The sequence below is a fragment of the Malus sylvestris genome, chromosome 16, assembly GCF_916048215.2.
Source record: "Malus sylvestris chromosome 16, drMalSylv7.2, whole genome shotgun sequence".
Lineage (NCBI taxonomy): Eukaryota > Viridiplantae > Streptophyta > Magnoliopsida > Rosales > Rosaceae > Malus > Malus sylvestris.
This window is the reverse complement of record NC_062275.1, coordinates 137,940-155,641: the sequence shown is the minus strand read 5'-3', so window position 1 is coordinate 155,641 and position 17,702 is coordinate 137,940. Positions and strand designations below refer to the sequence as shown.

The 17,702-nt window shown below is 37.2% G+C and overlaps 1 protein-coding gene and 1 long non-coding RNA gene across 2 annotated transcripts; both read left to right on the top strand.

The window, feature by feature from the left end:
- The first annotated feature begins 10,902 nt into the window (after positions 1-10,902).
- LOC126608344 (protein ASPARTIC PROTEASE IN GUARD CELL 2-like) lies at positions 10,903-12,960 on the top strand. The gene has a single exon (XM_050276213.1). It carries the CDS (start codon positions 11,169-11,171, stop codon positions 12,810-12,812), a length of 1,644 nt encoding a protein of 547 aa, XP_050132170.1. The 5' UTR covers positions 10,903-11,168; the 3' UTR covers positions 12,813-12,960.
- A 2,865-nt stretch (positions 12,961-15,825) lies between these two features.
- On the top strand, positions 15,826-16,646 carry LOC126608350 (uncharacterized). The gene is made up of 2 exons (XR_007617820.1): positions 15,826-15,894; positions 16,050-16,646. It is a non-coding gene; the product is annotated as an uncharacterized LOC126608350 (long non-coding RNA).
- Positions 16,647-17,702: the final 1,056 nt, after the last annotated feature.

Sequence of the window (17,702 nt, the reverse complement as noted above, 5' to 3'; positions counted from 1 at the left end):
TGAGGTGCTCAAAAAGCAAGTTGTCATCTTCACGGTCAATAACAATCGGAACGTGGGTGAGAATGATGGCGGAACTCACTGGAGCTTGCTGGTGTTTTACAGAAAATCAAACACATTTGTACATTACGACAGCTTGGGGAGTATGAATCGTTCCGATGCCTGGAAACTCTATAAAGCAGTTAAGAAACATGTTGGAATGATTGATACACCAGATAGCGCCTCTGTCTCTGCCTCGGCCTCTTCTGCTTCCACTACTATTACTAGCGAAGGTCATCCATTACCTGCTAGTAGTTCTAGTACTACTAGTCCACCCAGACAAATGGACAGCTGCTGCATGAGATTTAGAGATGAGAATAAAAGTAGTAAGAGGGCTAGGATGCTGATGATGTACAGGTATCCATATTATCATTACAATCGTTGGTTTACCCCTCCCCCTCCTCCGCCTCCTCCAGCAGGCCACAGTGACAATGAAATGGAACCAGCAGAAGCCGATGACAAAAAGAAACCAGCAGACGACAAGGCGCTAGGCGATGATGAAATGAGGCCAGCAGATGACGATTACAAAAAGAAGCCAGAAGAAGACAATGGCGATGATGAAATGAGACCAGCAGACGACAATGATACAAAGAAGCCAGCAGAAGACAATGGCGATGATGAAATGAGATCAGCAGACGAGAATGACAAAAAGAAGCCACCAGACGATGATGACGATGATGAGCAAATGTTCCACAACCCTTGGGGGTTACATAATGATGAGCAAATAACGTTCCACCACTACCCTTGGGGGTTGCATCATGATGAAATGTTCCACCACTACCCTTATCGTTGGGTACACCATGATCATCATCTTGACTACTACAGTCAACTCTACTTGAACCATCATTGCGCACGTACTAATGATGACTCGTCATCATCGTCTAGGTCTAGATGGGGGGTTGATAATATGAATGATGACCCTTGTTTTAAACAATTGCCAACGCCACGGCAGACCAACTATTATGATTGTGGTCTATATGTCATGGCCATTGCTAGAGTCATCTGCCAATGGTACTATTGCACCGCGGCCGCCTCCTCCTCTAGCCCTACTACTGCTAGTAGTGGTACTACTAGCAGTAACAGTGCAGATGAAAAAGATAAGGTTGTTGTTGATGACAAGGGTAGTGCAGATGATCAGATACAAAGAAATGATGATGATAAGGTTGATGATGGTGATCGATTTCCAGATATCATAAAGCATATTGATACTTCTTTGGAATCCACGATGCGTTCTGAGCTGCTGGCCCTCATTCAACAACTCGCTTGCCATTCTACTGGTTCTGAAGATTACGATCATCAACCCCAGCCTCAGCCGGAACCCGAGCCCAAATCCCAGCAGCCCCAGCTGGAGCCCGAGCCCGAGTCCCAGCAGGCCCAGCCCAACCAATCATCAGAGAGCTAGAAAACTGATTAAAGAGAAAAGGCGCGATACTGATCTTAATTTATTTGATATAGTTCCGAATAGGATAGTTTTTAATTTATTTTATCCCCACAGCACTTAGTAGCTAGCACTGCAACTAGCTTGGATTTGACTCATTAACTATTGATATACAGGAATTACATGATCAGTTTTTGCTTATAAGTGCGTGCGTGTTCTCAATAAGTTGTATCTCTGCAGTTGTTATGTTCATCTTCCATGAAAAATAAGAAATGGAACTCAGAATTCACTTCTTAATTTGTGTGTGTGTGTGTTACATGCATGCAGGTTTGAATTTGTTGCAGAGATATATATATATATATATATATAGACGAGAAGAAATACAAAGTCATATGTACTGCGATGCCATCGTCAATTTTCCATACACATTAATTACAGAAACAGAATGATAAGAATATTATGTGAAGCAAAGTGCATGTATACGTGTTTCATAATATCAAGTGAGTGAGAGTCAGAGAGAAGAGAGAAAAGAGATACAAGAGACACAGACAACTTAATTAAAGAATGATAAGAGACTTAGTATTAACTAATTAAAAATAAGAACCACTTTTAGGTGCTATAATTGTACAATTATTGGAATGTCCGTCGATGGTGCTCTCATACCTTTAAATAATCTACTCCATTTTTTTATTTTCTGTGATGTTCCCACTTATTTGTGTTTCCTAATTTTCTATGCTATCAGTTTGGTTGGTCTTTGTCGTATTAATTCATTATTTCATTTGAATATATAATTAACCCTCCATATATGGATATTAATCTCTTTGGGAACCCACAACCCCCCTCTGGATGGGATGGGATCATGGGATGGAAAAGAAGAAGCTATGGAAGTGGGATATCATCGATATTAGCTAGTGGAGAAATGCTAATCGCTTCTGTCATTTAGTTTTATAACATTACATTTTGATTATTTTTGTGATTTTAAATAAGAAAACTTTAACTGCTGGTACTATTCACTTTAATAAAAACCACATTTTTACATTAAAAAATTAATTATGGTACTATTTATTTTGTCTTTATCGTTAAAACTAAAAGTTTTCAAACCTTTTTTATTAGTTTTCCTTTTAAATAAAGCCGTATTATTGGAAAAAAATTTAGTTGTGACGGGAACACGGATAGTACACCACGTGTTTTTATGTAAGTGGTGAAAAATTTTAATTTTTAAGTTATTAACATTTTAACACATATATCCAACCATTTACATAGAGACACGTGGTGTACCACCTTGTGTGACGGTTACACTGAAAAAAAACTCTCATATTATTGCTGCATATCAAGATCGTTCTGTTTGATCGATCGAGGTAGATCTTTACGTCAAAATGTTGATTGTCAAGATATCCAAATCCAATGGAATATCTAGCTATAATTCCAAAAGCAATTGAATATAAAAAATGCTTCTCTTATTGTATATTTGTATCATCTCTCTAATAGAGATGATACCCACATACGTATGTTCGCGAGTTCTCTATTAAAATGATGGTAAAAATCATGGTAGAAATAGGTGGTAAGTCTAACATTACTCGTTGAATATACTATACTCTGTTATGAAATTATTATTATTGATGCTAGATTGCCCCTGCTAGGCAGCTATCATCGATCGATTTTCATTTTAGAGTGATGGTAGAGAGATCATTTTTTTAAACTATATTTTATAGACTACATGATATGATATGGCAATCAATAGTTGTATTCCTTATTTAATGAATTAAAGAAAGAATCCAACGATTAACCACTACATCATATAATCTACAAAGTATGATTTCCCTAGTAATTTTTTCATTCAGTTTATTCAAATCTTGTTAGATGAAATCATATACTAAAAAGTATTCATATAGCGAATTCTGCCGAAAGAGTGAGCTCAGCCGCCATCATGGGGACAAAAAATTGGATTATATGCAATCTTTGCTTTTAAACTAACAATGCACTCATTGATGGAGAAAGGTGGTGGCGATTTTATATTAGTTTTCATACACATACTATTTATCCTACGTTAATTTCACATCAATTAAATGTTAAACCAATTGCTCAACAACAAAAAACTCTACTTTTCTAAGGTACGTACGTGCCTATTGGTCGCACATGTATGCAAATAACAAAATTAAGCTGAGCTATTGAAAGTTGAAACTAAATGCCTTGTCAAGCTTGCATGCCGTTCAAATGAAACATATGTATTTGTGTGTGGGAATTAGGGTTTAGGGTTGCATACAACTCTCTCTCTCTCTCTCTCTCTCTCTCTCTCTCTCTCTCTCTCTCTCTCTCTCAGAATCTAAATTTTGAGAATCTAAATTTTGGGGGGTCCCAATATTAGATACAAATTTTTTGGATAGGAACAAAGTGCGAAACGAGTAAAAGAAAAATCAGTATATAATAGGTTTGTTGTGCACATGTTAACAGATATCAACATCTATATGTCGAAGTAATCTGATGAGTAATATAGAGAAAACTTATCGAGTGATGTCGCAACATGTCTAGATATACCTAGCATTTATTTCATTAAACATTTAATAGACACAAAATGAATTCATACCAAATATTAGTGTTCACATGTATATTTTCCAGACTGAATTGGTTCTAGGACAACCTTGGTCCTATTTCCCTTCGTCCCTGATTGTTTGTGCATCCATGCTTGTTAATCGTGCGATGGAAAAATATATGGGTAGGCTTGTCCTTATGTGCATGGGCCCTGGCTCTATGAGATCTGGATGAAGTACTCAGCAACGTACTCATGCGCGCATGTTGATCATGTTGTGCAATCATTTTATGCGTACACACAAACACACACACACGCATATATGTGGATAAACTGACACATCTCGACTCGGAATGTCCACTAGGACACACACACACACATATATATATATATATGGGTAAACTGACACATCCCGATCCGGAATGTCCACTAGGACTCCGAATCGAGCTGTGCTGGCCGACACCTGGAATGTGACGAAGCCATAAAGTGTGATGATGTGGAAAAATGTGAATAAATTTAAACTTGAGAATGCCTAAATACCAGAGTGCACCGGTGAGTGGGAATGAACTCACTTCACACGTGACCTTAGAGCATAAGCAAGTACAGAAGAGTGAATTAATAATCGTACCCTCAAAATAATCTCTAATACCAAGAATCACCATGAATCCTTGACGATAAGAAAGCTCAGCTAATAAAACCTGGAGGGTGAAGACAAGACAAATGTGAGTGGCCCTGTAAATAAAATTCTAATATAAACCATATAAAACATTATAACCCCTCGCTACAACACATGTATAATTTCTAGAAAATATCATAAATATACCACAAGACAGCATCTCGTCAGCAATATCAAATAATCATGTGATTAATAACTCATACTAGTACGCAAGTCGGAGTCACTTATGGTGACCTGTACGACTTACCCATATCTCATCACATATACTAGTTCACATATTTCATCGCATATGCTAGCTTATCGCATATCCATCACATATGCTAGCTCATCGCATATTCATCCCATATGCTAATCACATATGCTAGCTCATCGCATATTCATCCCATATGCTAGCTTATCACATATGCCAGCTTATTACATATTCATCACATATGCTAGCTTATTACATATTCGTCACATATGCTAGCTTATCACATATTCGCCACATATGCTAGCTTATCACATATTCATCACATATGCTAGCTTATCACATATTTGTCACATATGCTAGCTTATCACATATTCGTCACATATGCTAGCTTATCACATATTTATCACATATGCTAGCTTATAAGTTAGAGTCACTTATAGTGACATGTATGACTTTATTTATATCTCCTCATATATCTCATTCATCATTGCTAGCATATAAGTCGGAGTCACTTATAGTGACATATACGACTTTATTTATATCTCCTCATATATCTCATCAATATACTAGCCGGAGTCACCTCACGTGACATGTACGGCTGAATCAATATCTCATCAACATGCTAGCCAATCAATATCTCATCACATATCTCATCAATATACTAGCCGGAGTCACCTCACGTGACCTGTACGGCTGAATCAATATTTCATCAACATGCTAGCGAATCAATATCTCATCATCCATATCTCATCACATATCTCACTACCATCATTATCATCAACATGTACTCACTTGAAGCTTACCTGGGCGTCCGCAGCATCATTTGGCACTTCGAAGCATTCACAATAATTAGGTTCAGGTAATACACATATAAATATGTCATGATGCAATCTAAAACTCAATTATAACATAGTATTTTCAAGTATATATATAGCATGGCATGAAATGCATAATCCGTAACGGCCTACTCCCGAACTACTTATTTTCGGAGATAATTAACAATGATAAGCCCAACTATATACTAGTTTAATTAACTATCATTACTTACGTTTCCTTACTTCAAATTCCTAATTCTTCATACATTGATTTATGACCAATATTTAACCACCAAATCATAAAGTTAAATCTTATATTTTCCACCAATATCCCTCATATTAATCAATTCCCTAAACAAGGTTATTGTCTCAGTTATTTAGTCTCATTTTGTATGGCTGCATCTAACGTCTCATTAGACTGTCTACGTACCGTAAACAAGGATCAAGCCATTCGTAGTTCACAATAATTAATTGTTGGTAACATGCATGTGGAACCAAAAATAATCACAAGGTGACACGTAGATTTTTGGGCAAAAGAGGACAAAAATACCCTTGAGGCATAACGGGTTCCCTACGCGCGAGTAGCGGACAATCATCTTTCAACCAATTCAAAAGTGCCCAAAATAGGTAACAATTTAAAGCCTATTTCATCAAATCCTTTCTATAAGGTAATTCCCAAAACCTAATTTATTCTATATGTTTTATATTCCATTATTTAGCTAATCCATTAGCTAAATAATATATTCCTTTCATATTTCCTAAAACCTTTCTTTAAAAATCATAATAATTGACTAATTAAGGGATTAATCACCTAATCAATCCCTTAATTGTCAATTAAAACATTCATTTCACCCTAACTCCCACAAAAGGCCGGCCATCTTTCATCCCCAAAATAAATCAACCATGCTTTATACCTTTTCTATTACATCTTTCCTTTTTATGATAATAATTAGCTAAGTTAATTAGGGAGTTATTTTGATTAATTATGAATTATTTCATAACTCCTAATTAAAGCAAAAATTAACCTAGAAAACCCTAGCTAGTGGCCGGCCACTCCCTCTCCAAAAGGGATTGGCCTATCCCTATAAATAGGCTCCCATTTTCACCAAAAAATCATTCCAACACTTTGGCAAAAATCCCAAAATTCTCTAAACACTCTTTCTTTCTAAATTCTAACTTTGGCATCGGAGATTCTTCGGCCAAAGCCCCCTCATTCATCGTGGGCGTGTGAGGCTCTTGGCCTTAACCTAAGGTGTTAATTGTTTTGTAGGTACAAAATTGTCCAAGATTAAGGAGGAAGAAATTTGCATCCACAATGCATAATTCACTTTAGAAGCGTTTGAGGAACTATCAATTATATACCTATGATAAAAGGAAAAGACCCACTCACCTGGAGTTCACGTTATTATTCTCTAGCACGAGCATCGATGTGTCTCGAATGATTGGCGCTTAAAACAATTATAGAATCACATCTCATATCTCTTATCAATAGAATACGTAATTCACATAAAACACATCATCAAGGACATTCTAAAATAATTTGAGACCCATTAACCATAAGTTAACCGTCGACTGATCGACGGTTGGGTCTACAACCTTGTAAACTCGTTCCGGAAGATCCGCATATCAGATTTCCAATCCGAAACTTCCAAAGATCCACATTATCCAACAGTCGGATCGTCGATTCATATTTTGACCTATTCACCTGTCGAAATGAAACTAAGCCCAAATAATGAAATTACGTCATATGAATATCAATTATAAACCCAGGGCATCTAATAGTACTTAAACAAAGCATCATTGGCCCACAGGCCACATCCCGTCGCGGGTGGCAGTCAGCCGCCCCAACTCGTCGGAAAAATTCAACTATTTTTAAAAATTCCTAAACATTTCAGAATTGAAGACCTCAAAGAGTATAGTAAACTTTATACCCGTGGCCTAGTCCAATTTGGCCTAGAAATGCTCCAATTTTGCTAAAACCGTACGAAACCCTAGAATTGGGTGTGATTTGATTCGACCTCCAAACTTGCTTCAACGCCTCCACCATTGCTTGAGATTTGTTCCTGGGTTCTAGGGGAGTGTTTTGCTAGTGGTAATCGAAGGAAAACGTTTCACAAATGGGTGGATTTTGAGTAAGCTTCCCGCGGCACCCATGGGTGTTCTTCATGAAATTTCTACCATTTCTTGCAAATTTTGGTTAGAATTGAATGTTGGGATATGGTGATAAGGTTTGATGGTGGTGAATGGGTGAAAATCACCTGAAAAACGGGTGAGAATCGCCGGAAATCACCCCGGGTCACAATCGGGTTTTTGGGTGTTCGAAGGCCACGGGAAGAAAAAAAAAAGGGAGGAAGGCTGAGAGCTTCCCTCTCTCCTCCTAATTGGTTGCTTCAAATCTTCCAATTTTCTGATTGGTTCCCCTTCCCATAAAGTGGAAGTTAACACTTATAATCTAAAATATAATTAACTAGTTTCAAACGTCCGTAACTATACCGTTATAATCCGGACTCGTGAACGTCTTTCACCTATGTGTTCGTACCAACGAGTATTGCACAAATACGCCAAAATAATAAGTCATACGTTCCTCTAGATGATGGTCGATGGAAGTCAAAGTCCTCTCCTCCAGGGCATTTTCGTCAATTCACACTTTTAATATTTATAAAATTGTAAAATTTGGGATGGGTTGTCACATAAACTGTCTGACAAGTAATGCGCTCTAAATACGAGTGGGGTATGCTATATATATTAGTGAAGGGAATTTTTTTTCTTCAAGTCTCCCTTCACTTGTATGATGACATATGATGTATGTATCCGTGTTCAAGATAGATTGAAAAATCTCTCTCGTTTGGAACCTTGAACCATTATCACAGTCTAAAACGATCCTTGAAGTATTTTTTGGAAAATTAACCTCCCAAACTATTTGAAAGTAGTCAATTAACCCATCATTGTCAGATTCGATAAAACTTCATCTATTTAATTTGCCGTCAAATACTAACACGACTTTACCTTCAAGAGTGAATCACTTTGATTCAATAAATACTAGCACGTCAGATTTGATAAATATTGTAGGGATGTGATATCCACACACCCATTTTTACTTCTCCCACACCTTTTTAATTTTCGGCCGTCAGATCAGATGAATTGAAGAAGATCAAAGGACAAAAATTAACAAGGGGTGTGAGAGAAGTAAAAAGGGTTGTGTGGATAGCACACCCCATATTGTATTGTGGATGATAATGATTTCCTTTTAAAGCATGCGTCTAAAGTTTATACTCGAAAAATGTTTGAAAAGTTGAAGGAAAAATGGATAAATGTCAATGGGCTCAAAGCTGAAGAAAAGGGAAGTGACAATTAATTTCATATGTATGTGGTCATGAAAAAAATTGGTGATGCTGAGAGATTTTTAGTTAAGCTCAATCTACAAACCTATGAGTGCACATACGAGTGTCAAAAATTTTAGTTTGTTGGAACTCTTTGTCAACATATTATTAAAGTTCTTGTTCGTCTAGACATTGATGTCATATCATCCCACTTTATTATGGAAAGATGGAAGCAAGCAAACAAGTTTAGGGTTACGGATTCAGAAGAATTAATGAGAAGTGATGGTCAAGAACAAGCAGAGGCATTGAGACTTAGCCATATGTTTTGTAGAGCTACTAAATAAGCTTGTTGTGCATCGTCTTCAAATGAGGCATACACAATTTACATGGAAGGTTTAAATGCACACAAATTACATGACAATTCGAAAAGCATGAACACAGAAACGTTCAATTCGGCTTTCTATAACCTAAGATTCTATGCGCTAGCTTTAATCTTCCATCAAGAGTCGATACTAAGTCTTCGACTGAGATGCAAAAACTTTACGCAAGAACAAAGTACATGTGTTTGGATTTCAGTTGATGATCATCTTGTTAAGGAAGTCAACTTTCTCAGGAAAGTATTCCATCAATTCATCCTTGGTCACCTAGACAAAATCCTCGTACTTCCCAATGTCAAACGTTGATTGCAATTGCAATTACTTGACACTTGAAAAAAGAATTGTTGAAAAAATTGGGTGGGGGAAATGAAATTGTGATTAATACACATGATCGACAAGCAACGCCAAAATACATTTTAACATTTGTCCTGGGTTTCACTTTTTTTTTTTTAAATACATTGCAAACTGGATTGTTGATGAATTTGTGGCTGTAGGAATCTCAAACAAGCTAGCTTGGGTTGACCGTTGATAGGGTTTTGCTATGGAGGTTTATATCCAAGGGGAATTGGAGACATCATCGGCAAAAGACGGGAAGTATTTTTTCAGGTTTTTGTTTAATTTTTTTTATGTTGGATATTCCAACATTTGAATTTTTTTTTGGGGTCTCTTAATCCTATTTCATTATAAGAGATAAGCTCTACATCACTCATAATCAAGACTATTGGATATTGTACTAGAACATGTAATCAGTGTTTGTGTTAAAAGAAAGAAACATAATATAATAGTGCCTACTTATTGAAAAAGGCTAACACTACTGAGTACATTATATATCATAGAAATTTTGTTGTTTATAATAATACACATTCTATCACACTTTTAAACCTCCAATGGTGTCTATCTAAAGCTTATGGAAAAGGCTAACTATATATATAAGGAAAATAAATATTTGTAGCAAGATACACTTAATTGTGATCATGCATCTTAGTTGTGAAAATAAATATTGGCATAACGTGGACGCAAAATAAGTCGAAATTTATTAGTCTAATATGGAGCTCTCAATAAATAAGAAAACTTCGAGTTCATAAATCGAATGATATGATACAACTTTATATCACACTAAAGGTGGCTTATATAGGGCCTCTTAGCCACCCACCTTTTACAAATAGGAAACAAATTAAAGAAGTAATAAAACACGGAAAACACTTAAAAGTTTTAACGTCTCGTTTTGGACTAGTAAACAATGAAATTCGGCTAAAGTTGTCATTGCATCATGGCAAAATGGTGAGTTTTTGCGCTGACGTTCTCTTTGAAACAGTGGGTCACAAACCAAATCAAACACCGAAACCCAAATCTTTATATATACTACAATGCTTGAGCTTTGCTGTTGATTTTACACATTCTTAAACTTCCATTCGATCGTCTCAGCCGTCTATTATACATCAATTAGAACTTGATGGATGTCATCCTGTGGTGAAGCTATCACTCAATTAATCCAAAAGGAAAAAGAATTGAGAAAGTAAAGTTGAAGAAAGGTGGCTATTGCTACTAGCTAACCTAGAAACAAGAGTCAAGATAGTAGACTTCCCCCTCATGTTATCAATTAATCGAGGAATATGAAAACAAAAGAGACCCGAGCCCATCGATCATGGGCAAATGGGGAATCTCACAATTATTCCATCCCACCTTTTCGATCTCTCTCCCTCTATATATGCGATTACATATACAAATCCCAAACCAAATAATCCCACACCCCATCTCCCAACTATTTCAAACCCAAATTGCAAGCAAGGAATAGCTTATTATACTTAATACAGTACGTAGGAGTTAGGAGTAGGCTTAAAGACAAGCCATGGCAGCCGTACGCGTGAAAGAAGCAGTAGTACTATTACTACTACTAACGGTGGCTGCTCTCCTCCTCCTAATTAGCAGCTGCGCCGCCGCCACCATCACCGCCGCCGCCGCCACCACCATCACCAATTCTACAACTACTTCCCCAACGTACCCTGATTTTCAAGAGCTGAACGTGAAAGAAACAATCATGGCGTTTCAAATAAATAGCAGGGCACCTAGGGCTGCATACAACTTCACCAGAAGTACCACCACCGGCAGCAAATTAAATGATGATGATGATAAAGATGAATTAGATCATGAAGAAGAAGAAGATGAAAGAAGCACTAATGGCGGATCCGGAGGAGGAAAATGGAAGGTGAAGGTGGTTCACAGAGATAAGATGTCGTCGCAATATTCAAACAGGAATGGGAATGGCGGCAGCCATACGTCTCATAGGCACCTTTTCCGTGCACGCATGAAAAGGGATGCCAAAAGGGTTGCTAGCCTCACGAGGCACCTCCTCAACTACTCAAACTCAGAGTTAGAGTCGTTGGATTTTGGGTCGGGGGTGGTGTCGGGTATGGAGCAAGGGAGCGGAGAATACTTCGTGAGGATAGGAGTGGGGAGCCCGCCACGAAACCAATACATGGTGATTGACTCCGGCAGTGACATCGTGTGGGTTCAGTGCCAGCCTTGTACCGAGTGTTACCACCAGTCCGACCCTATCTTTGACCCCGCCCGCTCTGCTTCCTATTCTGGCGTCTCCTGTGCCTCCTCCCTCTGCGGCCGCCTCCAGAACCCCGGTTGTCACTCCGGTCGATGCCGCTACGAGGCCTCCTACGGCGACGGATCCTACACCCAGGGCACGCTTGCCCTGGAAACTCTTACCTTGGGCCGTGCGCTCATCCGAAACGTAGCCATCGGCTGCGGCCACATGAATCGCGGCATGTTTGTGGGAGCCGCTGGTCTCTTGGGCCTTGGAGGCGGGCCCATGTCTTTTGTCGGTCAGCTCGCCGGCCTGACCGGAGGTGCCTTCACTTACTGTTTAGTCAGCCGTGGCGGCCGCTCTAGTGCTACAAGTACTAACGTAGCCGGCGGAGGAGGAGGAGGGTCCCTGGAGTTCGGTCGTGGGGCGATGCCCGTGGGTGCTTCGTGGGTCCCGCTGATCCGGAACCCGCAGGCCCCGAGTTTCTATTTTGTGGGGCTGGCGGGTCTTGGAGTTGGAGGGATGCGGGTACCCATATCCGGAGATGTATTCGGCCAAACCGAGTTGGGGTACGGAGGGGTTGTGATGGACACGGGTACCGCCGTGACGAGGTTCCCTACGTTGGCTTACGAGGCCTTCCGCGATACCTTTCTTCAGCAGACGGCCAGCCTCCCTCGGCTGTCGACGGGAGTGTCCATTTTTGACACATGCTATGACCTGAACGGCTTCGTGTCTGTTCGGGTGCCGACCGTGTCGTTTTATTTTTCGGGTGGGCCCATTCTAACGCTTCCGGCGAGCAATTTTCTGATTCCGGTGGACGACAAAGGCACTTTTTGCTTTGCATTTGCTCCTTCGCCATCCGGACTTTCCATAATAGGCAACATCCAGCAAGAGGGCATCCAAATTTCATTTGATGGAGCCAATGGTTTTGTAGGTTTTGGACCTAATGTCTGCTAAACTATTTATTAGTTATATTTGGTACCTAGCAGCTCCTTTTTTCTCCTTTTTTTTTCCTTTTAATTTTGATATTGTACTAGAACATATGCTTAAATTCAAGTTCAACTACTATATTATTTGGACAAAGGTATATATTGATTTCAATGAAGTGAGCCATAGTAGATAGTCTTTTAGTTAATCTTGTCCTAAGAGGTTCTTAGGTGAAACTTTTTAAAATATGTTCGCGTGGGTTTTGTTCTTTTGAAGTGACTACATATAAAATATTGTAACTGGAGTAGTGTTTTTTTTTAGTGTTATTAATAAGCAAAAACTGAGAATTTTTGTCAAAGATTAAGTAAAACGAGATTAATGTATCGTTCTGTTTATTTATTTACTGATATTAGTTGAAAACGAGCATAGAAAAGATAGGCAATAATCTTGAGGAAAGTAGTAGTCCTTTTCTTGTATTTTTTTTATCATACATTGCATGCTCTTTATGAGCTCTTAACGTGCAAAAGTCTACAATACAAATTAATGCATGACGAAAGTTTACACACCAAAATAATAAAAATCAAACTTCTACTATTTAAGCCATATAAGGCTTCTACTCTTTCATCTTCCATCTCCACATGCTTGTTTTACGTGGTCACCCACACCCATTTTATAGCACTCTCCTTGGATGCCCATCTATCTATATCAGACAATCAGTTGCCTGTTAAAACCTTGCTAGGAAAAACCTAGTGAGAAAAATCGTAGCGAAGGAAAAAGAATACAACTTTGTTTGGATTATTGATATAGTGTTAAGTATGCTTATGTTGACTTGTTAAAACCTTATCAGGAAAAACCTATGCGAAAAATCCTTGTCGAAGGAAAAAGAGTACAACATGTATATGTCCTGGATGCTCCCCCTAATGTGTATCCCCTCCTGATTTTGCATTCTTCATATGGCTGATTAATAATTTGGCGTAATATGATACCATGAACTAGCTTCTGAAAGCTAGGTAACCGTATTAGTTTCTCTCATTTTCTCTTTCATGTTTTTCCCTCAAATAAATAAACTTTTAATAATGAAATAGTTATCGAGAAACAGTTGCTAAATAAATGAACAGCCTCTTTAGCAACGAAAATTCGTTAGGCCGTCACCAAAAAGATTTAACTACTATTTTATATGTTTTTTCTTTATATATATATATATATATATATTTTTTTTTTTTTAAAAGTTCTCTTTATAAATTTTAATTTCAAAATTTTAACAAGCACATGCATATGCACCATATATACAGCTGCTAGTAAAACTAATCAAAAGAACTTGAAATAACCGATGATATAAACGAATCAAACGTTCCAAAAGTCAAGAAAATGAAGAGAGTCAAAAAAGAGGAAACTTCACGTTTGCGTGTGTGTGTGTGTGTGTGATGAAGTATGAACTAAACAAGTAAAGATGAGGAATATATATATTTAACTATTAATAATGAGGAATGAGGATCCAAGAGACCAACAGGATCCTCTCCGAAATTTTTTGGTGAAAATCTTAAGAATTCATAAATTATGTCCGTTCATCACGATCAGTTTTTATCAAGTACTGTTTGTATTTAATTTTAAATAAAAATATTTTAAATAATTTCTAATAGTACGATGTACGATAAATGAATATAATTCATGAATCTTCAGAATCCTCGTAAAAAAGATCAGTCAAGAATCCGGATTCTCCAAGAGAAGCCCTCTTATAGTCAATATTCGCTGACCAAAAACATAGACGATCAATTGATCGTACATTTTCTAAAACATTGCCCCAATGCCAAAGGTAAAACAATAATTAACCAACAACACCTGACAGCTTTTCTCATCCCTCTTTATCTCCTTTATCTCTTTTATCTCTCTCTTTTAGTCTTTGATTCAATCGATCGAGCAAGGCCGAGGCTGAGATGGAATCATGAGCTTACTTTGGCCTTTGGGAGGGGAGCCACCCCACCACCGTTTTCGTTTTTTGGACGTGCATGTCATGTGATGCCAAGCCAACACACAGTAAGTAGTATTCACTGACTGCTCACTCGAGGGTTTTCAGTTCTGGCCTACCCATCCCAACCCAACTTGGAGTCCATTCAAGCAATCACTTTTATAAAGGCATTCACTTTTTCATCTTTTCTGCAAACATTGAGGCTCAATTACATCACTTTTGGCCCCCTTTCCCTCCTTTTTCATATTAACAAGAAAACCATCTATAACTATTTAGCTTTCAGTTTTTCGTTTTTATTTTTAGTTTTCAAAACAATGAAACTTAAATCTAGTAAAAGCTAAAATGATAATCACAGACTCTTGATAATGTGTTTGAATACCATAAGGATTTGAGACTTACTGAATACAAGTAGTGATTTTGTTATTCTTGTTTTCTATTTTAATTTATTCGATCAAGGCCAGAGATAAAAATAGGAGTAGCGGAAGGTGAGGACTATGTATGAGCGCTTTATTTATACCGGTCGGCCCTAGTTTTATCAAGTATCAACAATCCTTGGGTTGGGAATGTATCATGATGACGACTTTTATAAAAAGTAGGAATTTGTTGGTGAAAATTGCGAAAAAATGTGAGGGGAGGAATAGAGGTTTTACTTTAAAATTGATTTGCAATATAAGGTTGTATAAACACATGCAAATTTCTTTTTTTTTTCGATGTGAGATTGATACTATCAAAATGCCTCTTTATGTGTGGCTAATTTTCTAACCTAGCACAAACCGGGTAGCATGAAGCACGTGTAGCAATTGGACTTCATACGTGGAACAACATGCTCTAATATCATGAGGAAAGTTGAGGTTACACAAAAAACTAATTAACAATATGAAAAATAGTTCAGTTACTTATAAGTTCATACAAACTCAATTATTTTTTTATATGAGATTGATGCTGTGAACAGAATCAATAAAAGTAATATATGACTGAAAGACTCACTCGTGGATTGTAAGTTTAGCTTAGCTTTTGCTCTTTTGGGATATGCAATACAACTTTCAATTTTCCTTGCAGATCGACCAGTACCACTCAACATTTTAATGGAGACTGGAGAGTGGAATTAAGGATCTCAAGACATCAACTTCCCCTCACTAGGACCAGGTTCTTCTTCTCATCATAATATTGTTAACTGAATGTGATGTATTTTGTATGTAATGATAAGTGAATTTTATATTATATATTTAACCTTATTCTTGGTAAATTTTGGTTCATATTTTGGAAGAATTTTGGTACTTTGAATTGTATTTCTAATATAGGACTTTCGACTTCCTCTGGAGCAAAACGTGGTCAAATTGACGAATTTTGGAGTAATTCCAGTTGGAGGACGTTCGTGAGTCACTTAGCTTGATCGTATCAAAATTTGGGATTTTCCACTAAGCGGTTATTTTCTGGCGATAAAATAAAGGAGCGATATGCAGTGCTGGAAATTGACGTTTCTGGGCTTAAATTGCGTTTTTGGAACCCAAGATGACCTCGGATTGTTTCGTGGCCTTCTGGAGATGTGTTTGGAACATCCTGATCTTTAAATCAAGCTATCTTGGGCTGGATTTGGAGGAGATCTGAGGCTAAAACGTGGCTGTACAGCTACCTGGCAGATTCTCCTAGTTTAATTAGGACTTTATTTTCTAAGCTATTTTATTATTATTTAGTTTCCTAGCTGGAATAAGAGACCTATGTCTTAGGGTTTGTGTGATGGCTTAGCAAATATATTGCTTGGCCATCTATAGTTTTTGGGACGCTTATTATTATTCAACTTCAGAGACAAAGAACTTGGCTAGGGTTCTTGGAGATTTTCTACTTTAAGGTGCTTTCATTCCTTTTATTTTTAATAATATTTTCTATGATTTCAACTATGAATATGCGTAACTAATTCCTCTTGCTAAGGTGAAGCCTTGAGTCTTAGCATGAATATGTAATTTTTATTAAATTGCTTATGATTGATTGCATGCACACTTTGAATTATTGACCATTGTTTTAAACTATCTAACTGTCTTGATGACTGGCCACCATTAGGATGTTTAGACAAGTAATTGGATGCAATTCGGTCGGAATATCACCGGAGAATTAAGTGTTACTTCTTGTGATTGATAATTGTAATTTCATCTAAGGCGAATATCACGCTCTTAGGTGTTGCATGGTTTTTCAAAAGGTTTTCATAGCATTTAATGAGTCTTACATGTTTATATTTGATCTGAATATTACAGACGAATTGCATGGTAGATATACGTTCTTGCTTGAATATCACAAGGAGAATATATATTAGGAAAACCTAACCTTCAAAGCAGCATGTGTAGATCATAAGTAATTGGTAGAAATTCATAGGATTGCTAGGTGATGGTGGAACCCTAGTGTCTTTATAAATTGGTACTTAAAACTCTTTTCTTCGATTATATTAGTTTTTGTTTAAAATTCGTTTTTAATATTACTCAATCTCAAAATCTCTTTTCTCAAGTTTTAATTCTAAGTAGTTGATTAGGAATTGTTTTTACATAAATTGTTTAAATAGTCCTTGAGGAGAACGACCTTGCATGAGCATCTATACTACGACATCCTTGTATTCTTGCAAGTATTTCATGTGATTTTACCCTTATTTACATAGGTGGTAAAATCCCTATCATGTAACAGGAACTTTCTTGGATACTCTTGATATTTTAGCCGTTATATCTTTATTTGAAAATATAAACTTCAAGATATAATGGTTAGAACATCTTGAGTACTGGATACTCCAAAGCACCCAAGAATTTCTTATATAACCCATGTTCCTTTTTGTTGCTTAATTCTTCAGATGTATAACAACCCAGAAACAAATAGTTACCCAAGTCGGATAATAATACAATAATTGACTTCACACAAATCTAATAGCAAACACAAAATTAAAAGATTTTACCAGACTAATAGAGTATTATGAT